The sequence below is a fragment of the Eretmochelys imbricata genome, chromosome 2 (assembly GCF_965152235.1).
Source record: "Eretmochelys imbricata isolate rEreImb1 chromosome 2, rEreImb1.hap1, whole genome shotgun sequence".
NCBI classification, from domain to species: domain Eukaryota; kingdom Metazoa; phylum Chordata; order Testudines; family Cheloniidae; genus Eretmochelys; species Eretmochelys imbricata.
This window is the reverse complement of record NC_135573.1, coordinates 152439058-152466960: the sequence shown is the minus strand read 5'-3', so window position 1 is coordinate 152466960 and position 27903 is coordinate 152439058. Positions and strand designations below refer to the sequence as shown.

Genomic DNA, 27903 nt, shown 5'->3' with positions numbered 1-27903 from the left:
TCCCGTTCTTCAGAACATCTGATTATTAGCAGCATGTAAATTACCAGAATCTCCCTCCTCCATCTCCAGAAAACCATCTTTCCTAGTGTCTCTCTCTGTCTTCCTGTCTCCCTTTGGAGCATTCATCCCTAGAGAGAACAGGTCTCAGCTTCTCTCTCTGCCAGACATTTTGCAGCTTTCTTTTGCCTTGGTCAGTTATGTCCCTCTGAGAAAGGAGCTAATTGTTATTAAAGGATAAAGAGCTCTCCAAGGCTGGCTTTTCCAATTTGGATAGTAATCCTGCTCACAGCAGTGCTGTGAATCAATATTTCACAAGAATAATCTCTAGGCAAATTGCTCTGCCAAGTCTAATTTTAAACATGTGTCATTTCAGACATTTCCTTAGCAGAAATAATCATCCAAAGTTGACAAATCTATAAACAAATAAGTATAGTCATTCTTTTAAAATCTGATATTCTATTAGTTGATCAAAATGCTAGTATATTGAAATATTATTTTCAGTGCCTCTTCATGCTCTTACGTATGCAATATTGCTTCAGTTTGTTTTATTTTGTATTATTTAGCTGTCAATCGTTGTTTCAAATTACATTATATGAACCAAACAGAGAATACGTAGTGTTGTACGTTGATAATATCTTATATGCTTCCAGAAAGGAATAAAATAGCTCAATCACAGTTGCACACCTTGGACCTAACTCTATTCTCCCTGCATACAAAACTTCTATTAAAGTCAATGGGAATTTTGCATGTACAAGGAATGCAGGTTTGACCTTCTCTCCTATAGTGATGATTGCTTTGGATAATATCTTAGATATCTAATTAATTTTACCTCAGTATTTGCAGTAGTCTTAAGGAACACCCATAATAAGTATAAAGAAGTTATAAACCCTGAGATAATCATACCTATTTATCTAAAGAAAAACTTGGCAGATTTTCAGGTCAATCACAATAATTATAAATAGATCTGTGAGGAAAAGACTTTTGCCATCCTGCAAAATTTTTTGGAGATTGCAAAAAAAAAAATCCCTTTCCAAGTTGAGACAAAAAAATCTAAATCTTGAAAATGTGCATGAACCAAAAATAAAAAAAATTTAAAAATTCAGGTTGGCTCAATCAAAATGTTTTATTTGGATAACTTCAAAAACATTTAATTTTGATTTCAACCATTTTAATTGTTAAAAAATTACTATAATTAGATGCAATTTCTAAACAAAAAGTAATTTTGCATGGAAAAACAGAATTTTTCATTTTGAAAATGTTGAGACAAAACATTTTGACAATTTCAAAACTTTTTTCAAGAAATCTCTCTAAATCAACCCTTTCCCACAAAAAGTTTTGGTTTGAATGAACTGGCATTTTCTGACCAAAAAAACCCAAAAACAAAACATTCATCAAAAAATTCCCAGCCATCTCTTATTGTAAACTTCCTAATTTTTGGTAATTGCATTCTGTACATTAGATGACCCAATGTACAGAATATATGATTTAAATAAAATTATGTTAAAACTTCTAAATATCTCAGCTGGAAGTGATAAAGGGTTAGATAGCATTTTAACAGCTATCCCTGAGTAAAGGGGTAAGGCATACCTGCACTGACCCAGGAGGAGCCCAGGGAAGGAACTGTGTTTCAATCTACTGCTGGAGCTGACCAGTAGCCAGTTACTTCATACTGACCCTTGTACCAACTCTCTTGTCCTGGTTAGTGTCTGGTTTTCGACAGGAACACCCAGTTGAAAAGGGATCCTGGCAGCTCTGGTCAGCACAGCTGACCGGGCCATTGACTATCTGGTTGGTGGTGCCATGCAGTGGGACTAGCAGACTCCCTGCTAGCCTCTGCACCACGTGGCTCAGGAAGCAGTCAGCACGTCCCCGCTCCGCCTCCTACATGTAGGGGCAGCCAGGAGGCTCCGCGCGCTGCCCTCGCCCCAAGCACTGCCCCTTGTGGGCGTGGTGCCTGCAGACAGGGCAGTGCGCAGAGCTGCCTGGCCGCTCCTCCCTGTAGGAGCTGAAGGGAGGACATGCCGGCTGCTTCTGGGAGCTTTTTGAGGTAAGCACCGCCTGGAGCCTGCACTCCTGAGCGCCCGCCCTGTGCCCCAACCCCCTGCCCTAGCCCTGATCCCCTCCCATCCTCTGAACCTCTCAATCCCAGCCCAGAGCACCCTCCTGCACCCCAAAACCCTCATCCCATCCCCACCCTGGAGCCCACACTCCCAGCCGGAGCCCTCACACTCCCCCCACACCACAACTCTCTGCCCCAGCCTAGAGCCCCCTCCAGCACTCCAAACCCCTCAGCCCCCAGCCCAGAGCCTCCTCCTGCACCCCACATCTCTCATCCCTGGCCCCACTCCAGAGCCCGCACCTCCAGCCGGAGCCCTTACCCCTTCCCACACCCCAGCCCCCTGAGCCAGCCTGGTGAAAATAAGCGAGTGAGTGAGGGTGGAAAGAACAAGCGATGGGGAGGGTGGGGGGGTGGATGAAGTAAGCAGGGGTGGGGGCCTCAAAGGAGGGCCGGGGCATGGGTGGGGCCTCAGAGTAGAAAGTTGCAAGTAGAAAGTTGGCAGCCCTAGTCCTGACCTGTGCTGGGAAGAGCAGAGCCCACCTATTTTTTATTCCTCTCTCTCCTCCCCCAGGCTCAAGCACAGGGTGAATGGAGAATGCTGAGTGCTCAGCCCCCGCTCTTCCCCACCAGGCTTGTCTACAGCCCTGATGTACAGTGAGGCAGTATTGCGGAGCATGCAGGGCAGGGAGAAGAAGGGATTTACTCCTGTTTATGTCCTTGCCAGACTGCATAGAGCTAGGCCCAAATCCAGCACAAAATTATTGGAACCCCCTCACTGAGTAATTTAGAACATTATCAGGTCAGAACACTACAGAGTATGCAAGGATAGATCAATTCTGCATTAGCAGGGGAATAGATATAATGATGCAATCAGTATTTTCCAGCTCTTAAACCTATATCAGGCCTCTGATACAAGGGCTTATGTCTCAGGCTCTCTTCCTACTACACCACTATTGGCAGAAAGAGGGACAAAATGATTCACCAGTATGACCTCTTGTTTTCTGCAACATATCAGACCTGATTTCAGAAGAACCAGCTCATTAGCACTAAATTTTGCAGAAAACTGAATATTCCTGCACTGCCACAGTAGCATTCGAACAGCTACATTGCAACTCATGTTATGCTCCTGTGCAAGAAAGTAAGAATGTGTAAGAGCACACACACACACACACACATCCATCTGTACATAGGCTACTCAGATCTTAGGTCCAAGTATTTTGGAGTAAACGAAGCTACTGGCTGATAACTGCAACAATGTGAAATAGGTAGCAATTTACTACCGGCATAAGCCAGTAGTAAAAACTACTACCCCCATAAGTAAAGGGAAAGCAACAGAGAAATTGTGACTCATCTGTGTATCTGACTCACAATGCCTCTCGGGGCTACTTCTCATTTGGTGCACTGTATGCACCACAACTTGCTCAGGCTATACCTAAACTCACACTCTTGTCCTAGTGATGTGGTATGATGCCTGGTAAACAAGGAAGATAATGCTGGAATTTGAGCTGTGTGGAAGTCTGTGCCTGTGGGCTTAGTTGTTTGCTTTAATAAACACTTTCTGTTTAAGAAAGAAATATACAATGACATGGAGGCACCTTGTTCCCAAACATTTAGGGCTTAAAGAGAAGTGCTGCTGTTTTGACTTCAGCACACAACACTTGAAATTTGTAGCAGATGATGTGTCTGTTTAATAGCCCAGTGTCAATCTTGTGTTGTACCTATGTATTACAACCTATAGCTTTGTTGAACTGCGAGAACAAATCATGATTATTTACAATTATTTTTTTCAAATCTTTGTTGCTCTTCATTAAAAAATATATCAACGCTCAGAAATCCTTTTCAGAAAATGGTTTTCAGCAGTGGATTCTGGTACTGAAAACTGTTTCAGCAAGTGTAACTGAGACTTCCACCAAGTAGCACTGTATTGAAACAAATCCAATAAACACTCTGGGAGGTCACCTTCACTTGCCCCTTTTTTCTTAAAGAGAAGTTCTGCTCCGATAAGTGCCTATAAAAATAGAATCATGGAATTCCCATATTTACTGTCTCTCCATTACTCTACATCACATTTGATCATTTTGCAAGAAAAAGGTGATAGTGTATTCCCCCCAACCCCAGCCCTGCAAACTGTGTTCTTTCCATCTCATTCATCATCACCATGAATGAAGATTCTACAATTGGATCTTAGTTAACATGCTGTTGATGATGCATTAGTCAGAAAAGAATTAATCTCTGCAGTTGCTAAAAGGAATAAAAGGTAGCAACATTTCTGTTTTCATTGAAGTAAGCATATATGACTGAATATGCAGTGGGGGAAAATATGGGGATTCGGAGGTATCATGGTCACATAGCCACCTTTCTGGCCATAATTTAACTTAAATTACTTTTCTTTTCCAGAATTGACTGGTTATACTGGTTTTATTTTGACATAGTTGTCAACTTCCATAAAATCTGTTTCCTGCCAGGAAGAGTTAGCCACCTAACCAGAATTTACTTTCCTGTTTCAGATCTTCAAAGATTTTTCCTGCTAAAATTAATCCTATTTTCTGTATATCAAAACAGATGTCCACAACTTTTCACTTTGCTGAATTAACTAGCCATAGGTGCCATTCATGTAGTTGAACACACAGATTTGCCCATCAGGCGAAGGGAAATTTGCTCATACTACTTAAAACACCTGTAAAACATATGTTTTACCTTAGTCACATCTCTCAAGAGAATTTTCTCAACTGAATTTGCTATACACACAGAATTTTTTTCCACAGTCATGAGCAACTCTCAAATCCAAATCCAACAAATGATTCACTGTATGTGCTTCCTAAATCTACTTCTCAAATTTTAAAGTTAAATTTGTTAATTTTTTTAATTGTGCTAATTTTCAAAGAAATTTAAACTAAAGACCAATTAGGCTATTCAGTTTTGAACCAATATTCCTCAAATTTTTTAGCTGTTTTGAGCAAACAATTTACTTATTTTTCTTTAGTGATAATCAATAAATTGTTGTTGAAGCTAATTTCCAGCCTTAAGGAAGAATGGACGACCATGTTAGTCACTGTTAGCATTTCTTGTGTGTGATGTCACATGCACACATGTATTCCTCTTTTCCTACTTCAGTCTCAGAACAGGATCATTTTCAGAAAAGGGATGGATAAAGCACTTACAGAAAGACCTTCTGTGAGGGGTTTTGGGGAGGTTTTTTTGGTCATTTGTTGTTGTTTGGTGCATTCCAAAGGCAAAGGGAGATACGTTTATTGTTCCCTTGTATTTATAGCATTTTAAATTGAGTTCCGGACTCCTTCATCTGTATTTCTGAGACACGGTCCAGTTTAGAAGTTATTAGCTCATGTTAAAGTTTGACTATATACTTAAACTGCAGCTATGTGTCATTTCATGCCTCCCACACAATAGTTTCTCTTGAGGACAGTCCATTAACATTTAGAGGCATGTTCCTATCCCACACTGATGTACTGCCTTTTTTCAAAGCAGATTATCATTAAAACTGGGAGAAATGTTTTGGAAAATAATTTATTTGCCAAAAATTGCAGTTTTCGATCAATTGAAATTGTTTGGGAATTTGGGTCAAAGTCAGCAAAAAGTTTCATCTGAAAAAATGGGGGGGAAAATCCAAAAAAGTCAAAATGTTTCAATATTTTTCTAAATAAAACATTTGGACTTTTCACTTCCACAAGACATTTCATTTAGTAATTTAGCTAGATTTAACCAAAATAAAAATACCCAAAAAAGGTAAAAAAAACCCACACAAAACCAAAATGAAACATTCCATTTTGGATCAAATTAAATGAGTCTTTCAAACTGAAACAATGTTTTGTTTCTTTCAGTGAGAAAAAACAAAAGAGTGTTCATTTGGGTTGATCTGAAATTATTTGTTTTTCCAGTTTGGCCACTAAACCGAAAAATCAGTTATTCACTCTGCTCTGATTATCATTCACCCCCTTTGTATCTCTGAGTTCCATGTTTAATTGCTTATTTTAATCAGGGTATGGCATACTCACAGGTTCTTTGAAGCCCTTATTATCTATTTGACTCTAATATGATTTATTTTTGATGGTAACTCCGATTGTCACACCAAGATACATCTTCCTCCCATGACAGGAGAGGAGACACTACCAAGATTAAGCCACTCCTGCACAGCTCTGTTTTGTGTGTGCCTCAGCTTTTCAGGAGCCAGCTGTTCAACTGAGAAGCAGCTGACAGCTGGTGCAATGCTCCTCTAAGGATTTACTTTCCACACTACTACCCAGAGCAATTTGGCCTGCTTGTAGTCCAGAGAGCTTCATCTGAAGAAAGCAGAAGAATCTGTTTTTGCTGCACACACAGCTTCTGTTGCCTCCTAACAGGTGGCACAAGGGTCTATCTCATCTCCTCCCTGCTGAGCAACAGGATTGAAGTAGAAAGGTGATATTACCATTGTAAATGACATTAGTGAGACCATTACTAACATAGTGTATCCAGTTCTGGTATCCACACTTTGAAAAGGGTGTTGACAAACTAGAAAGGCTTCCAAAAAGATCTACAAGAATGATTCAAGGTCTGGAAAACCTGCCATAGAATGAGATACTAAGTAAACTCAATCTATTTCATTTATCCTGTGTTACACAGAAGGTCAAACTCGATGCCCCTTCTGGTTCTAAAATCTATGAATGATTGGCCATAGACTTTTTCATCTCTAGGATGCAATCAGTGGAGTAGAGCGGGATCAAAGTGAAAGCTGCAGAAAACATGATTGCAAGTCACCAGTGGCCTGTGGTTTGTATACTGAGTAATAAGGCTCTAGGGACATAGGACTCTTACAAAACAATATTTTTGCTACAGTCATAAAAGTCACTTCTATCACCATAGGCTATGGAAATAATTACCTAATAATACTATGCCTAAAACGTATATGTTAATTATGAAATTAAAGTATGCCTGATCTATAAAGATCCCTGCATCTAGTATCTTGTGAAAGTAAAATAATGTGCAATAGTTTCAAAGGACTTTTTATTTGAAGGACTTTGATTTAGAAAGATACTATACTGATTTAGTTAAGTCAAGCAATTTAAAAATTTAAGGTAAGAAACTGTGAATGCATTTGTTCTTAATTATAAATTGCATTTCTGTCTGCTGCTCATAGTGCCATCTTGCTCCTAAATAACTTTACTGACTTTTACAAATGTTGATTACCCAGCAGCTCCCACTGATGTCAAGAGGAGCTGTATATAACTTAGCACTTTTGAAAATCTGACCATTTATTTAGCAACCTAAGAAACTGTCTACACAAGAAAGATTCTCTGGAATAAGGCACAGTAGAGTGTGAATGCAAAGTGCAATAGCCATTCTGGAATAACTCCCTCTTTTTCTGGTTTATTTTAAGAGACTTCCAAAGTGGAATAAACTAAATCAGAAAAAGGCAGAATAACAATGTCCACATGGCAGCTTTTCTAGAATAGCTATTGTGGAATAGTTCATTCTGCAATAGCTATTCTGGTCAATTTCCCCATGTACACAAACCCTAAATCATGTAACAAGTCAGACTGAAGTGACTAAACTAGATGTTTGGACCTGTATCAGTCGCTATCCTGCATGTTTTGCTACATTCCATAGGTCCTTTCTGTCTCTTGCTAACTCCCTGATTTCTACTGGTATTTGTGTTTGTAAAGCAGTAAAATGCAGCATCTAAGTGGTGGAGAAGGAATGTATGATAGTGGTTGTTAAAGCGCAGGACTGGGAGTCAGGCATTTTGAATATTATCCCTGGATGTGCTATTGACTTGCTGTGTGATTTGGGCTAAGTACTTATCCTATGTGGGTCAGCCTTGGCCCTCCCTCCCCTGCCTCTGGACCATGCAACTGATTCTCATTTAAAATTCTCTGGATGGGGAAGAGAAAGAGAGAGAGTTGGGCCCTCTGCCTTCTGTAAGTAACAATACCCACACTTCCCCAGACTCACAGAGCTCTTGTGAGATTGAAATCATTAGTGTTTCTAAAGCATTGTATGATCCTATGAGGAAGGCCATATATGAGTGCAGAGTAGTAATATTATTGTGTGTATTTAATACATTTTCCACTGATAACATTGAAAGTACATGTGAGTAAATATACCTGAAACTGATCATGTTTGAAAAATATACAAATTACTTCCATGTTGTGTAACTTGAGTTTTAATCTGTCAAAGAGTCACATTTCATATAGAGTTGAAATTGTAAAGAAAAATATCTACTGAGTATTAGCTCTTTATTAGGCAAACACTAAATTGTCTGCTAGGGCAGGTACAGTAAACAGTGGAAAGGAAGTTAATTAACATCCCAAAAGCAGCCTTTTACTACATTTCCCTGAGGGAGAAGGATGCAACCTGGTTTCAAAGAGGCTTATTGTGTATACCTTCCTTTACAGGAATTTTGTAGATCAGTGAAACTGTAGAGGAAACTGGAACCTGCCTTGTGTAACCAACACAGGAACTATAATGGGAAATGATTTGGGAGAAAACAGAAAAGAGTCAGACCAATATCCCCTGGCTAAAGATACTGGAGGGATACCATTTTGTGAGGGAAATGGTATGATAAGTAAAGCTATGATATTAAAAAGGTGCTGCAGGGCAATGATGAATTAGGCTCACAGTGTCTGGTGCTTTAGCCAACCTGGTAAAAATGCAGGGGACTGCCGCAAGCAGTGAGTCTATTAATTAACAACAATCCACATGGTTTCATGAAAAATAGGGCTTCTCAAGTGAACCTGATATCACAAGTCTGGATAAATGTGCTGATATAATATACTTAGGCTTTTGTAAAACATTCTATCTAGTACTACATGGCATTCTGACTGAAAAACTGGCACTATTCAAGATCAATATGGCACACTTTAAATTGATTAAAAGTAAATAATTGATATATTGGAAATGTTAACGGTGACTCTACAATGCGTGGGGGTATTTCTAGTGCGGTCCTGGTTCTTGGCCCAACACTATTCAATATTTTTATCAATAATCTTTAAGAAAATACAAAATTGTTGCTGATAAAAGTGACAGATGATGCAAAGATTGGTGAAGTGGTAAATAAGGACATGGATATAGCTCACTAATACAGAGTGATATGGATTGCTTGTCAACTCAGCACAATCAACAATATGTTTTAATACAGCCAAATGCAAGGTAGGGTGACCGTACGCCTGTTTTGACCGAGACAGTCCCTTTTTTAAGCCCTGTCCTGGCCATCTCGACTTTTTTGACAAAAGTGGGCATTTGTCCTGTTTGCTCTTCCCAACTTGATCAGTTGGCAAGAGCAAATGGGACAAATGCCCACTTCTGTCCAAAAAAAAGGTGATGTGCGGCGGAATGTGGATGGGGGTTGAGCGGCAACGCCAGCCCTGTGCAGTGGGGAGGCAGGGCTCAAGTGGGGGGCAGGCAGGGCTCAGGTGAGAAGCGATGTCAGCCCTGCACGGCGAGTGGGGGGCAGGGCTCCGGCAAGTGGCTTGGACCAGCCCCACACGGGGGATGGGGAGTTCTCAGGGTAGCCCCACGCGGCGTCCCAAAGAATGGAGGCCAAATTTACATGATGGAGGGACTGTCTTCTGGAAAGCAGAGATTCTGAAAAGGAGTTGGGGTATCATGGTAGATAACTGGCTTAACGTGAGCTTTCAATTTGACACTGTGTCTAAAAGATGTAACATGATACTTAGGTGGAATGAGGTAACTACATCCCAGCTAGATGGGAGGGAGTTCTAGGGAGATCTCAGTATGGAAAAATTGACAAACATTGATCTACCACATAAAGTCACTATAAGATACAGTGGCTAGAAGCTAAAGCCAGCGAAGTTCAAAATGGAAATAAAATACAAATTCTTAACAGTGGTGATAATTAATCAGTGGTCTCGTTCAGCAGTTCTCCAACTGGGGTCCGAGGTCCCTTGGGGATCCACGAGGGTACTCCAGGGGGTCCGCGAGTCATGTCGGGGGCCGCCGGCCCCTCTGGTCAACTCCTCCCCCTCCCTCCCAGTGCTTCCTGCATGTTGCAGAACAGCAGTTCAGCAGCAGGCAGGAGGTGCTGGGAGGGAGGAGGAGGAGCGGGGACGGGGCGCACTTGGGGAAGGGGGCAGAAAGAGGCAGGGAAGAGGAGGGGCAGGAGAGAAGTGCAGGTGGAAAGAGGTGGGGTGGGGCCTTGAGGGAAGGGGTGGAGTGGGGGCAGGACACCCCTGGGGAAAATTGGAAGCCAGCTTGGGGAACCGCAAAAAGTTTTAAATCAAAATGGGGGTTCTCGGGTTGCTAAAGTTTGAAAACCGCTGGTGTAGTTCACACTTAGGGCTAGGTGCAGGAATCTCTGAGTAAAATATATGTCCTGTGTTGTGCACGAGATCTGTTTAGATAATCAAAATAATACCTTCTGACCTTAAAATCTATTAATAAGTTAGGAATGGTACAGAGTCTTTGCAGAAGAATATAAAATTTCTAGTACCAGCCTGACAACAATTTTAACAGTCTATGTGATCTAACCCTGACATCATAAAATTTTTATTCAAATTACATTTGGCTGGGGGAGAGGACATTACCTTCAAATTTTGTTAGATTTCATTTCTAGCATTTGGTAATAGTTCTTTACCAAATAGTAATCAAACCTGACAGATGGGAAAGCTTAAAAACAACCCAAAACTAATATCTTAAAGTCAAAATGACAGATATTCACATGCCCGAAGCCCCTCCCTATCAACCTCAGATTTGGGATTGTGGATTAGCGCTTATTACATCACTTGAAGGTGGAGGCCAAGTCTCCCACAGGGCCCAATTCTGCATTCCACTGTGGTCCCTTTGCATTACTCTAGTGGTGCAAAGGGGCTGCAAACCCAGCAGATCTTACCAACTGGAAATTCCCTTTGCATGGAAGGAGTCTCTGGGTGGCAAAGAGGCTCTGTAACATCCCCCTTGCAGACAACATAGGGGAAATGGCAAGGAGCACAGAAATATGACTGAAGCTATATTCCAGACATCCCAGATTGCCAGAAGAGCCCTTTGGGACACAGGCAGAGGGTCATAAATAAGAGCAACCCTGAGGCTGCTCTAACTTACTCCAGGAGCCAATCTAGTGCTCTGCCAGACCCAGAACTGAGGAACCGCAAAGGTGATGCAAACATCAACCTCACCTCAAGTTATGTGCAGCTTTGCTGGGTCCAAGAATCAGGCCCACAGCATATCTGGCTTCTTAGATTTTCAGAATATTTTACTATTTTGTAGGATTACTAGTACATGAAAGGTTTCAGAGTAGCAGCCGTGTTAGTCTGTATCTGCAAAAAGAAAAGGAGTACTTTGTTAGTCTCTAGGGTGCCACAAGTACTCTTAGTACATGAAAGGTATTCATTGCACGTAGCAGTAAATTCCAAAAACTCAAAAAATTCAGATTTTGCCCTCTCATTCTGTTGTTCTGGCACTGCCGGGTTAAGGTAAGCTTGACACACAGCTCCAGGAATGTGGTCTTCCACATTCTGAAGTTCGGGAGCCACTGCTGGTCATTCCAGGTTTCACAAAGATCCAGTCCCATAATGAAGTGCTTATTGGGTGGCCCCAAACATGCCACTCTGCTGAGTGCAGCTGCTCCACGAATAAATTCAACAGGAATGGCTGAGTGGCATCAAAGGATGGGTTCTCCTCTGGCAACTCCCTCCACCTGCAGATTCCTCTAGTCAGCACTTCAGAAACAGTGCTGCAGCTTCTCCATAGTAATAAAGAGGAGTTCTGCAGTTCAGAATTGCATTGGCACCAACTGAATTCCAACAAATGATGGATGCTTTCAGAATTCCCTCAAATGCCAATAGAAATTCCATAATACGCCCTAAAAATTGGCCACAATGCAGTGATCTTGGAAGTAATGCAAGGGTCTCTGGAATACCTTCCCAAACTCTCCATCATGCTGAAATCATTGGTGGTGCTGTGTGGTTACAAGTCTTGAAATGTGATGCTGTTTGTGTCTATTCAGTTAAATCAGTTTAAGTTGTATCAGTGCAACTTCTGCAGGCAGACAAGCCCTAGGAGATTTAATAAAATATTTCCATTGCAGCTCCCCACCCTACCCTTTTTATAGAGAATATTCTGTTACCCGCAGGATTTCACCCCATTTTTTTTGTTCACACATGGAGGAATTCTGCTTTTGTTTATCAAGCCCAGAAATAGCAATTCCTCCCCCCTTCATCATTATTTGAAGCTCCTTTCTTGATGTATTCATAGGATAGAATAACTTTATACTACAAAAGAAGTCAATTTACAGTTTGAAGCGGAGTTCTCTGCACAAGCCTGCGATGTCACCTTACATAGAATGATGAGCTCTGAGGCTCATATGAAATCTAACAGGCATGTGCCAGAGAATGTTATGCTGTCTGTGTGCATGTTGGCAGAGAAACTTAGGGATGCACCTTCTGTAAGTCAGGGATTTATACCTAAATAAGGAGTGCTGCCCATCTCTCTCCTTTCCTCTCCCTCACCTGAACACCAGTGGAAAAGCAAGTAGAAAATTAGAGCAGCCAATTAACTATTAAGTGATCTTATGTTTGGAAAATCCTGAGGGAGAAAGACAGAGAGAGACATCCCAGAGGTAGTGTGGTAGCTAGGAGAAGCCTTAGCATTATGTCTCTATTGGAGTGACATCAAAAGATAGCCGAATAGGCCACAGACTACTTTTCAAAATCAAAGTATATTTATTATTACTGCTAAGCGCCAAAAATGTGCTCTAATTTTTGCCAAAATAACACTGCTATTCACAATTATTCATGCACATTGCAGCTTAAGTGTAACTGTAGTTTAATATATAGGACTCTGCAGTAAATACCTATATCAGAAAGTGTAAACTGCTATTTAACAATTACGATGTAATGGTTGTGCTCTCCTAGGTGTGATGTGTACCCAATAACACCCCATCTTTAGTGCTGAGTGTAATCTATGCTAGTATGAGGACATAGAAAAAATGCTTGTCAATTTCACCTTCAGCTCACATCTCCTTTCTTGTCCTTAGGCTTCTCCCTTGTATTCTCCTGACTGCAGCCCTTTATGAAACATGATGGGAGAGAACACTTTTGTCTGTCCCCTTTTGATTGAGACTCCTGAATGGAGATAAGGATCCAGACACCTTTTCCTTTTTAACTACCTCTCTTTTGAGGTTAAAAGGATTTGCTCTGTTTGGACTGGCCTGTGACAAGTTACCAAAACCAATCTATGACTGATATAGGCTTCTTAAAATTAAACAATGTATTGAAAATAGAAAGAAAATTTTAATAAAACAGAAAGATATTTGCAGAAAATATCTAGATTTTAATTGTTCATAAAATAGTTTAGATAAGGTACTCTCTGCTTAGTTACAGAATAAGAGAGGGAAAATGCATTATATTCTTAGAAATTCAGCTATTCTCTTAGATACTCTTGGACCAACAGCATGAGACATTCTCCTTTCTATGTTGCAATGATCTGCCTGCTGTGCCAAGAGCTGTTTTCCAAATCTTTGATTGGTGATTCAATTCATGTTAAAGAACACTATCATAACAGGGTGAGTTACATCAGAAGTTCTACAAAGTACTGGTAGATTAAGTGTAGTATCTGGAGAAAGTGAAATTATCTCAGATCTCTGTACAATGTTATTGTTCCCTCTTTCTGATAATAATCCCCCCTAGTTCTGAAACAATCCCCCACCTTCTTGGCTCCAAATCCTGTTTTAAGTAATTTTGATCTTCAAAAGACAAGATGATTGAATTCTGACTCGTACATCCATTATTCTTGGCTATAGGTGTTGAGGCTTCATAAACTTGCAGTCTGTCTGTACCATTTTGTGTACTGGGGTTCCAAGAGACAGAAAGTATATTCCTCATTAAGGGGCTATGTTCAAAAGCACAAAGGGCAGGTAGGCACCCAACTCCCATTGAAAAATCAGTGGAAGTTGGGTGCCTGACTCCCATCTGTGACTTTGAAAAGTCTCTCCCTATAATCCCTCTTACCAACTTTCACTTGCTATGGAACAAATATTAGTGACATACCACATTCTCTGTCACACTGCTCAGTTCCTTTATGTTAGGGTTCAGAGTAACAGCCGTGTTAGTCTGTATTCGCAAAAAGAAAAGGAGTACTTGTGGCACCTTAGAGACTAACCAATTTATTTGAGCATGAGCTTTCGAGAGCTACAGCTCACTTCATCAGATGCATACCGTGGAAACTGCAGCAGACTTTATATATACACAGAGAATATGAAACAATACCTCCTCCCACCCCACTGTCCTGCTGGTAATAGCTTATCTAAAGTGAGCAACAGGTTAGGCCATTTCCAGCACAAATCCAGGTTTTCTCACCCTCCACCCCCCTACACAAATTCACTCTCCTGCTGGTGATAGCCCATCCAAAGTGACAACTCTTTACACAATGTGCATGATAATGAAGTTAGGCCATTTCCTGCACAAATCCAGGTTCTCTCACTCCCTCACCCCCCTCCAAAAACCCACCCCCATACACACACAGACTCACTCTCCTGCTGGTAATAGCTCATCCAAACTGACCACTCTCCAAGTTTAAAACCAAGTTAAACCAGAACATCTGGGGGGGGGGGGGTAGGAAAAAACAAGAGGAAATAGGCTACCTTGCATAATGACTTAGCCACTCCCAGTCTCTATTTAAGCCTAAATTAATAGTATCCAATTTGCAAATGAATTCCAATTCAGCAGTTTCTCGCTGGAGTCTGGATTTGAAGTTTCTTTGTTTTAAGATAGCGACCTTCATGTCTGTGATTGCGTGACCAGAGAGATTGAAGTGTTCTCCGACTGGTTTATGAATGTTATAATTCTTGACATCTGATTTGTGTCCATTTATTCTTTAGGGTTGTTTATTTCCTACAAAATTAAGTTCTACTCTAGTACCTGAATGAATGTATAACCAAAGGGAGAAAAAAAGAAGAAATACACCTTAGTTATTGGTCCAATACTGAGACTTGTCAAGTTTCCTCAACTCCTAAAACCAGATCCAAAGCCCTTTAAAGTCAGTAGACTTTGGATCAGTAGACAGGCTCCTAGAGAGCAGAAGATACTCAGTAGCTCGCTTTACTTGGCCCTACATTTCTAAAACAACATAAACAACAAAATCTAGCGTGGTCAAGAAGGGTCTTATTCAAAGTGTATTGAAAACTCAATGAGAGTTTGGTCACTGACTTAATCCTCAATCCTACAAATACTTACACTTGTGCTTAATGTTATTCACATGAGCAGCTGTAGTAGTACTCATGTGCATAAAGTTAAACACATGCATAAGTGTTTGCAGAATTGGAACATTAAATTGGAGCAGGATCAGGCTTTTGATTTCCCTTGAAACAAACCTTTGCATTTTCATAAATTTGCTTGATCACATTTTCCTGAGAAAATATAGTACACAGCCCCATCTAGCCTGTGCCCCACTTCGGCAAAGGACTTACGCATGTGCTTACCTTTGACATATTTAAGTGCTTTGCTTAAGAGGAGTGGGTTAATCATATGCCTAAAGTTATAACATGAAACTACTCACTGCTTTCCTGAACTGTGGCCTAATTGAGAAAGTGCCTGGCAATGACTTGAATATAAATAATTGGATTTACAGTAAACGTATTTTTATATATTACAGAAATCACAAGCAGTAAATTAACAATACTCATTTAACTTGCCAGAAAAATATCTCAATATATAAATGCTTTAAACTGTATAAGTCAATCCAACTTGAATTAATTTAATTATTTTTCATGGGCTTTTCATTACAACTTTGTAAAAAAATACAATGTATTTCCATACTTAAACAAAGTTGTCTCAAGGGGGATTTTGTAAAAAAAACAATAAAAAATGTTTAAGATTCCAAAGCATTACCATATGTAGACTTCAATATTATAAATGCACTTATAGTATATCTCAATATATTAAAAAATCAGATTCTTTCACTTGCTATCAAGCCCTGAATTCAATGTTCTGTTTCCCCTTTAGGAGATGATGATGGCTCTGTATCTGTAAGAATGCAACTGTAATGTCCTAAAAGAGATGCACACTCCCTGGTCAGTGATTATGTCATGAATGGAATGTAGGTCTCCTGCTCTAACCAACAGGCCACATATTTTTGTCAATCTCAGCAGCTGGGCAAGGACTGAGTGGGCCTGGTAATTTAACTACACTATTACCCACGTTTTGTCCACATTAGAGTTAAGACAGCAGCTGAGTAGTATCAAGAAGCCTGCATTGGCATAACTAAAATTTAGAGGATAGACCGACAACTTTTTTTCAGGTGCTGTCATTCTGGTACCTTTCACAAGTGCTAAGTTATTTAATTGTTACTGTTAAGCATACAATACTGATCAAAATATGCTAAGCATTTTCTAAACACGGAAAAGACCATTTATATTTTAATAAAATGAAAATAATGTTAACCTGTTCACATGGTACATGTGTCATTTATTACATTCCCAATTAATTCTATAGATAACCTCATTCTATCTTCACTAATGGAAGGACCTAAGAAAAGTGTATCAATTAAAACAAGCACAGCCATTCTCAAAATCAAATCTGCACTTTTTTTACACTGTAGCCATTAGAGGATTGTATATGAACTCTCCTATACATTAAGATGAATTAACATCCTATGATCATTGAGGGCTAGCTGATATCCAGTATTTCCCCCGGTCATTGCTATTAACAATCAAGGGGAATTCAAAGCTAGATACCAGGTTTATGACAGGACCCTATTTCTTAATTTCTCTGGAGCGTTAAATAGTAAAAGTGGAGTTTTTTAACAAGACTGTTATTTAACCCATTGAGAAATAGAACTGGTTTTCTAAATACTTTCAGTGTTAGCTTTCTAGTTCAGAAAGAAAATTCTGTGCTAATAAATAACATACATATACTAGACAAATGTTTTGAGGTTTAATTAAAAGTGTAGCTGCTTATTGACTATTATTGGATCCTTATATGTAAAGGGGAAATCTTGTCCAAGTTTGCCTATTTTCTTTTCTTTACACATTTTTTGTAATAATCCCATCTTTAGGAGTTATCAGTTTAAATAGGATATGTAGAGAAGAATGAATTAGTAAAATTGTGAGTATTTCTGACAAATATTGTGCTTCTATAAAACCAGGTATTGTCATTCAGAAAAAAACCCATAATCCCTTTCATTATCATTTCACAGTTCACTGGCATTCATTTTCTAAGGACAACTAATGACTACCTTTGGCTCATCATGTCTGTATTCTATTTCAACATACTGCATTAATACAAAAAATGCTGCCTTAGAATGTTTGCTTAGCATTTGTATCTTCAATTATATGCATTTCCCCTTGAAAAGATTTGAAAAATTACTATGCTAAAGATAATATAGTTTTATGTAAATAAAAAGCAGGAGCTACAGAATAAGAGATTCCCTAAATAGACATATTACAATGAAAGCAGCCTCTCCTTGATGATCTCGGTTTATTTCCATCAGATTTTGGGGACAGAGTAGGAGAAAAGAAGGGTTTTTCTTAAAACAGATTAGGACAGGGAAGATGTTCAATAGTCAATTGCTTTACCAGGTTTGTCTTGGAAATGGATATCAGACACTAGAATTACACAAGAAATGACTGCCATCTTCAGGAAAGGTTCAACATTGAATCAGCATTTATTCGCTGCAAACACACGTTTATTAAAGTTGTGACGAAAAGCAAGTGTAATTCAGCAAAAAATACTTTTCCAAACCCCATATCCCTCTATACAATTAAAGAGAATGAGAAATTCCTGTACCAAATCTCAGGTTTCAGAGTAGCAGCCGTGTTAGTCTGTATCCGCAAAAAGAAAGGGAGGACTTGTGGCACCTTAGAGACTAACAAATTTATCTGAGCATAAGCTACATGCTCAAATAAATTTGTTAGTCTCTAAGGTGCCACAAGTCCTCATTTTCTTTGTACCAGATCTGACATCGTTTCCGGCCCAATGCCCTCCTCCAGCCTCAAAGAAACAGATCTGAAACATAGGGCTTTACAGGAATTATATGTGGCATACACACAACACGGAGAAACTGCAAATTTAACTCTTTGTGAACATCCGCTGCTTTGATTTCACAACACTGTATTCATGCTGTCACCTCTGAAATTCGCCTGCATTCCTTAACGGTGGTATGTGTGTGTGTGAGAGCGCGCACCACACGCAATTGATACCACTACATAACCTATTAATCGTAACAAATGGGGTAGTGAGGACAAGGAGACATAGATCTCTACATCAAACAGGGTAATGCTTACGCTGAATAAATCTGCGAGAACTAGAAGACGAAGATGTATTCACATCCTTACTTTGCATTCACCCTCCAAACACACCTCTGGAAGGACGTCCCTGCCTGCTCAGGCCATGGAAGCTAAAGCTGAAATGTGACAAAACCCACAAGCTCCTTTTCCCACCTCCTCACAGAGCTTCCTTCAGCTACATCAATTGCCACTCAAATCCAAATGCTGCATTTTATAAATCCGGATCGCAGGGCAGGCTCATTGGGGGAGGGGGGGGGAGGAGAAAAGAAAGAAAGAAGGTCATTGACGTGCATCTGTTGCTTAATAAATCGAAACCGCGCTGGGAAAGAGAGACAGCCTGCGGTTCTTAACGTAGAAATCATCAACTAAACCCATCCTTCTACAAGCTTATGTCAAGAAGAAGGGAAGCAAACCCAAGCTACCAGACAACCTAGCAACCTAGACACCTGCCCGGCCCAGCTCCCACCTAGTCACCGTGCCCCCTGTCTTCCCCAACAAGCCAGCAGAGGTGGTATCGGCCGCATTCTGCTCTCAGCGACACCGCTACAAAATGCGGAGCAAGCCCACTGATGCCCGCTGAGCTAGTCCGGCCGTGCCCCGGTGTCACTGAGAGCACAATATGGCCCGTCCGCCCCGCTGCCTGCTTCTCCACCACTGCACCCTGGGCTATCTCGCCGGAGTCTCGCTCCATGGCAAAACACCATTTGCAGCCCTCAACATCTGTCGGGTGTTTGCACTCCATGTTGACACACAAGGCTGATGCCCGGAGCAGAGCTCGCGGGTCAGGCCAAGTGGGGAGAGCAATCAGCTGCGCATCAACCTGTCCGGATGCCCCAAGGTCCGGGGCTCTGGGAGGTGTGGGGGAGGGGGAATGCCCTTCCCGCTCCCAGCGCCTGCCGCATCCCCCGGACTTCCCGGGGCACCTCCCCTGCACACCCCAGGCAGGCGCGGGGGAGGGGGCAGCGGGCTGGCACTGAGAGGCTGCCGCCGGAGAACAGCATCCCTACCTCGGTGTCATAGAGCCGGAGGTCCAGCGAGTAGGGGTTGAGCAGGGACTCGTTGCGGATCTGATCCATGGCCAGCTGCACGGCGGGCAGCACGCCCCGGCCGATCTTGCTCTTCTGGTCCTCCTCCGACTGGCTGAGCGGCATCAAGCCCATGATGGAGATCGGCGTGGTGGCGTTGGGGGGCAGCCCGGCCGCCCCCCGGGAGTGTCCCCGCGCCCAGCCCAAGCACAGGAGCAGCAGCAGCATGGCAGGGCAGGCGGCGGCCGCGGCCGCGCGGGGTCTCTTCGGGGAGGGCGGCATGCTGCGGGCGGCGGCGGGGGCACGGGCTCCCTCACGCCGGGCGCATCGCTGGGTGGCCGCTTCCCCCGGCCAGGCAAAGGGCGGCGGGGATGGGCGCGGGCGACGCCGGGGTCTGCTGCCCGCTCTGCACCGGCACCCCCGGCAATAATCCTCCTGGCAATGGCGCCTCCTCCTCCCCAGGTCCGCCCGCCGCAGCCGGCCGCGGCAAGGCGCGGAGAGAGCCCCCCAGCCCGCAGCGGCCGGAGGGGACCTGCCTCCCCTTGCACTCAGCGCCGCAGCCGGCCCGCGCAGCCCCGCTCCGGCGCGCGGGGGGCGGCAGCCACCATAGCGGAGCCGAGGCACGGCGAAAGGGAAGGCTGCGGAGAGAAGCCCCCTCCGGCGGCCGGGCGGCGGAGGAGGGACGCGGTGCCGCGGCTGTGCCTGCGAGGTCTGGGGGAGACGCTAGTGCCGCATTCCCCTGAAGCAGCCGGCAGCCGCTCGCCCCCCCGCGGCCCGCGCCCCGCGGCTCGCCGGACGGGAGAGGCGGGAAGGGACAGTCTCCCGCTTTCCTCCGGGAATCCCAGCCAGGCGGCCCCGCCGCTGCATCCACGCCGCCGCCCGCCGCCGCCGCCGCTGCTTGGGATTGTTGTCACCGGGCTTCTTCCCGCCGCACGGAATCGCTGCCGAGGAGGAGACAGCGGCGTCAGGAGATGCGGGTTTGGGCACCTCCAGCAGCCTATAGGAGAGAGAGCGAGCGAGTGCTTGGGGGCGGGGGGCTCGCTCCTGGCAGCTGCACTCAGTGCCTGTGAATCCGAGATGTCTTCAGGTAGAAGGCTGCGCTGCGACCATAGAGGGACATCTGGAAACGCGGGGGTGTTCGGTGTGGCGAGGCTTTTCCATGGAAGGGCTCCATTTTCAGTCCGACTTTTGGATTAGAAGGAGATCTGTGGAAGCACAAACAGGTCATTACATGCCATGACTGGTATGTTGTCTGCCGGGGTGATTAGTACAGCTCCGCATATATTAGCCCCCTCCACGGAAAAATGTTTGTAATCAGCTGGCAAGAACTACCCTTCCCATTGCCCCATTCTACGATCAAAACACTCTCCACACCCTTACAGTCACTATGCAAGCCCATCCTACCAGCACACTCCACCCCATACACCCCTCCCCACACATACTGAGCACACACTAGCCCACAAATCCACAGACACACTAAGCACACAGCCTCAAACACACCCCACCTCGCGGAGTTCCCTCCATCCCACACAAATATGCAACCAGCCCCCTGCCTAACACCTGGAGTGCCCGCCCACGCAATACTCCGGGCCATATGTATTCTGCCCCTGTAGAATTTGGTATTTTTCAAGAGGCCATGGAATTCACCATTTTTCTGCAGTCTGGTGCCCTACAAATTCCCTTTTGTCTCCCTGCTTGCAGCTGCAACTAAATAAATGAATGTTTCAGCAGAATTTAGCGTTGTCTCCGTGGAGTTTAGAGGTTGTTGCCATAGAATTTGGTCCCATTGTGCCTCAGAGAATATGGGCCCTGTACATACTGTAGGCATTCATTCAAACCATGCAAACACTCCCAAGCCCACACTCACCTCCACATATCTCCCACCTGCACACATACTGCACACTTGATCACGCCTGTACACACTATCCCATACCACTCTCACACAGGCACATTTTCCCCTGTGGAACAGAGGGACACTGTATACAGTCTCCTCCCCTGACTATATATTGCAAAGTCCCTCAACAGAGAGGCTTTAACTCAAACCACAAAGAGAGTCCAGGCAGCAATGTGGGTCTGTCTTTGTTTCTTTAGCACTGGAGGTTAACCACACAGGGAGTGATCAGAGAACAGGGAGCTATGTACAACTAAATGCTTCAGACTCCTCCCTTTTTATAAATACTAATTCTTTTCCTAAAATCACCAGGGATCTCATTACAGGTTCCACATCTTTTCTCTTAAGCAAGATGTTAGCATTGGCCAATAAATCTTACTTATATCACATATGTACTGGTGCTATTGTTGTGATAAATTCGAATAACAGGAAATTACATTGATAGATTAATAATTTTAAAGCCAGAAGGGAGCCTTATAATCATCTAGCCTGACCTCCTGCATAACACAGGCTGTATAATTTTGCCCAGTAATTCCTGCATCCAGCCTATAACTTCTGGTTGAGAAACAGTATATCTTTTCAGAGTGGTAGCCGTGTCAGTCTGTATCAGCAGAAAGAATGAGGAGTACTTTTGGCACAAGTATATCTTTTAGAAAGATATCTGATCTTAATCTGAAGACTTCAAATAATGGAGATTCCATCCCATCTCTTGGAAAGTTGTTCCAGTGGTTTATTACTCTGTTAAAAATGTGCATCTTATTTTCAGTTAGAATTTGTCTAGCTTCAGTTTCCAGTCACTGCCTTTGTCTGCTAAATAAAGGAGCTCTTGCTGACAGAAATCTTCCCCATCTAGATACTTGATCACATCATTATGCACTTTGTAACCTGTCTGATAAACAAAATTGATTGAGCTTCTTGAGAATGTCACTGTAAGGCAGGTTTTTCTGACTTTGAATCATTCTTGGAGGCCTTTTTCTGGACCCCTTGTGATGCTTCCTAGAGGTACCCAGGGTTGTGAGGCACCTCGCTATTACCTGCCCTTAGCACGAGGAAGCCTTGTCTATGCCTGCTGTGGGTGAGCTTCCCAACTGTACCAACCACAGACAATACAAACACTCCTCTCTAGGCCTCGCAGGCCCAGCTGTCAGTGTAGAGGTTAGCAAGAAGCACGCTCCAAACCTCAAGCCCTCCGAGTGTCTCCCTCAAGTGTCCAGCCCCTGGCCCTCTGGACACTCTCAGTATTCAGTCTGCTGCTGCCAAAGAAGCAGCACATCTCAGTTTACCAGTTTCACCTCATATCACCACCACTGTTCCCTCTAAGCTGTGCGCGTGTGCGTGCGCACACAGATCCTAAACCCTGCACACAAGGCGAAACACCACGAACACAAAATTTTGCACAGAAGCACAAAAATTTGCATAGAAGACATTTTTTGTGCATACGGCCTGTCAAAAATTAGAGGGAACCTTGATCACCACTCCACTTAACTCACAGCACTTACATTTGTTTGTAGTGAAATCAAATATACATTTATTTAACAAAGCACTGAGATTCAAAGTAGTAGCAAGAAGTAAGTTTGAAACAAATGGCTAGATCGGGGTCGGCAACCTTCGGCACGCAGCCCATCAGGGTAATCCGCTGGCGGGCTGCGAGACATTTTGTTTACATTGACCGTCAGAAGGCACGGCTGCCCGCAGCTCCCAGTGGCCACGGTTCACCAATCCCGGCCAATGGGAGCTGTGAGAAGCAGCGCAGGCCTCAGGGACTTGCTGGCCGCTGCTTCCTGCAGCTCCCAGTGTCTGGGAACAATGAACCACGGCCACTGGGAGCTGCGGGGGGACGTGCCTGCGGATGGTCAACATAAACAAAATGTCTCGCAACCCGCCAGCGGATTACCCTGATGGGCCACATGCCGAAGGTTGCCGACCCCTGGGCTAGATACAAAATAAAATCATGACGTATTCTAGAGCCTGGATGTAATTCACAAAATAGTCTCATGTCCCTTAGAGTATTGTTCACTCAAAATCCTTGCAGTGCTTTATAGTCAGGCTGGCTGTGACTGTTCTTGCATGAGGCAAGTATATTGTCAGTTTGCCTCAGTGTGTCCCTTTGCACTCCAAGATATGTCAGACCAATCCTTTCTCTTTATTCATAAACAGGACACCCTCCTGATGTTTGTTTCACCCTGTAGATTTCCTCTCTTGTGGATTTCACTCTCTCTCAAGTTACACCTGGCTCAGTATGAAAATAGGCATGCATTGTGAGGCATACAATATACATTAGATATATGACCAGACAGGGGGATACCTTCTGCTTGAGAGGACCATTTCTGAGATACATCACCTCTTGCTGAACTGCCTCAAATCCAAGACCTTAAGAGCATAATTTTCAGTTTATTTAACAAATACACCAGTGGATTACTGGCTTTCAGTAAAAACCCCATATGCCACCCTTTGGTGAACTATTATGCAGATATGACAGATCCAGATGGCACCAATGGGTCCCCGAGTCAAACCTTTCCAGTTCTTCAACATCCTTTTAGAAGTGTTGGCACCAGAACTGGATATTCCAGTGCTGTTTACAGCGGTAATACCACCTCCTACTCCTAATTAATATTCCCCTCTGTACTTCAAGAATAGTCTTAGCTGTCTTAGCCACAGTATTGCCTGGGATCTCATGACCACTAGATTATCCACCATGACTCCCAAATCCTATTCAGAGTCACTGCTTTCCAGAATGCAATTCCCTGTCCTGTAAGTGTGACCTATACTCTTTGAGCTGGATGAAAAAAAGATGTTAGGGGTTGTGACACTGAGCGTCACAAGGCCTAACTTGTAGATGCCTAGAAGTTGCGATTCACAAAGCCTGAGTTAGGCACCTAGGCTCCTTATACAATGAATGGTGACAAATATGCACCTCAGACTGTGATTCAAAAAACCCAGTGCTCTAGGCGGGGAACTGCCTAAACTAGCCATTCGGTGATGTTGACCAGAGGCGATGTATGCTAAGCCCCGTTCCTCTTGCTGAGCTAGGCAATAAGTCCAGGCTGTGGGGAGGCATCAATCTCTGCTTGGGTTTCTCAGCTGTGAATGCTCTCCTGGAGTTAGGCACCTACAACATTTTAGCAAAAAGCTAAGTAGGGGAGGTGCCTACCTTAGAGCTCAGTGTTTCAAGCACTCACCTGGGATTTGGTGAACCAAGGTTCACTTTCCCCCCACCCTGCCTTCTTTGCCAAAGTGGGAGAAAGAATTTGAATAGAAATCTCCCACCTGTCAGGAAAGTGAGCACACCCCTGAGCTATGGGATATTCTGATAAGTGGCTTTCTTAGCCTCTCCTGTTGAAGCTGTTCCATTGTAGATGCATAATGAAAGAGTGGTTAGAGAAGGGGGACTAAACCTGGGGTCTCCCACATCGCAGGTAGGTGTCCTAGCTACTGGACTACAGAGTCATCCTCAGTGCACAAGCAACCTTAATCTTGGCATTTCCTAACATTTGAGTGTTTTACTTTGAAATCTTAAATATGTTCTTTTTTGAAATGTTGGGCTAGGTTTACATAAACCCCAGAGGAAAAGGAGATGCTGTTGACACCTTAGTCCCAAAAGCCTGGCACCAAGAGCATTCACCTGGGATGTGGGAGACCAGATTCAAACCCCCCACTTTAGAGCAGGGATTTGAATCTGGGTCTCCTACATCCCAGGAAAATTCCCTAATATCCAGGTATTCTGGGATAGGTCTTTTTCAGTCTCTGCTGTTGAGCTGTTCTGCTTTGGATGAAATAATAAATATTCATTGGGCCACAGAGAAAGAATCAGAGAATATTAGGGTTGGAAGAGACCTTAGGAGGTCATCTAGTCCAATCCCCTGCTCAGTGACTCTAAAACCTGATGACTAAGGCATTTACCTAGGACAGGGGACTCCAGGCTTCCAATCCCTTCTCTAAGTGAACAGTTAATCAGTTATTCAAAGTGGAACAGCTTCAATAGGAGAGACCCCAGGAGGGCCTGATGCTGAGGGCACTCATCTAGCATGTGGGAAACCTGACTTCAAGTGTCTGCTATATTGCTGATTTCACTTCCTTTCTTAACCAGGATGTTTTTTTAACCAAAGTAGCCTTCTTTTATGATTGTAGAATTGTATTTTTGGACTTCTAGTAAAATAGTCTTACACAATTATTTTCAAAAAGAACGAGGAGTACTTGTGGCACCTTAGAGACTAACAAATTTATTTGAGCATAAGCTTTCATGGGCTAAAACCCACTTCATCGGATGCATGCAGTGGAGAATACAGTAGGAAGATATATATATATACACATACACACACAGAGAGAACATGAAACAATGGGTGTTCCTATACACACTATAATGAGAGTGGTCAATTAAGGTGAGCTATTATTAGCAGGAAAAAAAACCCTTTTGTAGTGATAATCAGGATGGCCCATTTCCAACAGTTGACAAGAAGGTGAGAGTAACAGTAGCGGGGGTGGGAAATAAGCATGGGGAAATAGTTTTACTTTGTATAATGACCCATCCACTCCCAGTCTTTATTCAAGTGGGCTTTGTTGCAAGGATAGGTTCCTGGGTTAGTGTTTTTGTTGTGTGGTGTGTGGTTGCTGGTGAGTATTTGCTTCAGGTTAGAGGGCTGTCTGTAAGCAAGGACTGGCCTGTCTCCCAAAATCTGTGAGAATGAGGGATCGTCCTTCAGGATAGGTTGTAGATCCTTGATTTGTGCTGGAGAGGTTTTAGTTGGGGGCTGAAGGTGACAGCTAGTGGCGTTCTGTTACTTTCTTTGTTGGGCCTGTCCTGTAGTAGGTGACTTCTGGGTACTCTTCTGGCTCTGAAAATCTGTTTCTTCACTTCAGCAGGTGGGTATTGTAGTTGTAAGAATGCTTGATAGAGATCTTGTAGGTGTTTGTCTTTGTCTGAGGGGTTGGAGCAAATGCGGTTGTACCTTAGAGCTTGGCTGTTGACAATGGATCATGTGGTGTGGTCTGGATGAAAGCTGGAGGCATGTAGGTAAGTATAGCGGTCAGTAGGTTTCCGGTATAGGGTGGTGTTTATGTGACCATCGCTTATTAGCACTGTAATGTCCAGGAAGTGGATCTCTTGTGCGGACGGTCCAGGCCCGCTGCCAACTCTGTCCACATATCTATTCAGGGGACACCATCATAGGACTGAATCACATCAGCCACACTATCAGAGGCTTGTTCACCTGCACATCTACCAATGTGATACATGCCATCATGTGCCAGCAATGCTCTTCTGCCATGTACATTGGCCAAACCGGACAGTCTCTACGTAAAAGAATAAATGGACACAAATCAGATGTCAAGAATTATAACATTCAAAAACCAGTCGGAGAACACTTCAATCTCTCTGGTCACTTGATTACAGACCTAAAAGTCGCAATATTACAACAAAAAAACTTCAGAAACAGACTCCAACGAGAGACTGTTGAATTGGAATTGGAATGCTCAAATAAATTTGTTAGTCTCTAAGGTGCCACAAGTACTCCTCGTTCTTTTTGCTGATTCAGACTAACACGGCTACCACTCTGAAACCTGTCACAATTATTTTTATTTTTCTGTTTAATTTTCCCCTCTCAATCAGTTTGGTCATAATTGTTTTAGCCTTGGGAAAATGCTCATTTTAAATATATATAATTGCGAGGGTATATTCTGTGTGCACTTAATAAATGTAATCAGGTCATAATCAGTTACACAAAACCATCAATTTATAGTTCAGTGATCAATTCATATATATCTATGAGAAATGAGTTCTAATATAGAATTACCTTAAATTGAATTAATAGTTTTTTTGCTAGAAAATTATCATCTATTATTTTATTAGAAACTACAAGAATGTTTTACTAGTAGCAGGATGAGACCTGCAGCATATGTCCCCCAGAATGTAATTCCCCAGAATAACACAGGTCTTCTTTCTACACATTACTGGTTGATGCTTAAGGAGGTGCTTAGGCTCATCTGTTTTCTTATTTGGTGGTCAACAACAGGTCTATACCAGTACCTCCTTCTTATGCTTTCTTAGTTAGCATATTGATTCATAAGCACAGCAGGTCCTATGCTTCTGAGTTGTCAATAAGTCTAAAATAGGTAATGGCATCTTTGATGTAGAATGCCACCCCCCACCCCTGCTGCCTGCTCTTTCCTTCCTAAAGAGGGTATATCCAGTGATTTTAGCATTCTAGTCATGTGAATCCTCCCACCAGGATTCAAAGTAATAACAATTTTGCCAAATATCTGATAAATTATTTCCAATTTCTCTCATTTGTTACCTAGTCTTCTGGCACTGGTATACAGGCAGTTAAAGAATTTATTCTCTTTACATTTCTTGACACCTTTATTACATTCATGATATCTTGAGTGTGAATTATATGTCTGAGCATACAATGGGAGATGGCCCAATACTCTGCAAAACGAAATAGTCCTATGTTACACAACTTACCAAGACAATGATTCACCTTCAGTACCTTCTGCTGTCTGTTCTTGCTTTGTGAAATATGAAGTATCTCTCAGAAGATAACCTGTACTTTCTTCTCCTTCAGCTCCCTTTTGAAATCCCTGAGGTTTTTAATAATCTGTGAAGTATCAGTGGAGCCATGTAATTCATGCCAGTATGTACCATACTATTGTATTCATAAATGTGTGCATAAAACTGCATGCTCCTAACTTTAAAAAT

At 42.8% G+C, this 27903-nt stretch overlaps 1 protein-coding gene across 1 annotated transcript in view; it reads right to left on the bottom strand.

Moving 5' to 3' along the window:
• GABBR2 (gamma-aminobutyric acid type B receptor subunit 2) overlaps positions 1-19600 on the bottom strand; it is an 840990-nt gene extending 821390 nt beyond the window's left edge. Inside the window, exon 1 of the mRNA XM_077809185.1 lies at positions 19301-19600. Coding sequence (XP_077665311.1) covers positions 19301-19600 — 300 coding nt within the window. The remainder of the gene's footprint in view (positions 1-19300) is intronic.
• Positions 19601-27903: the final 8303 nt, after the last annotated feature.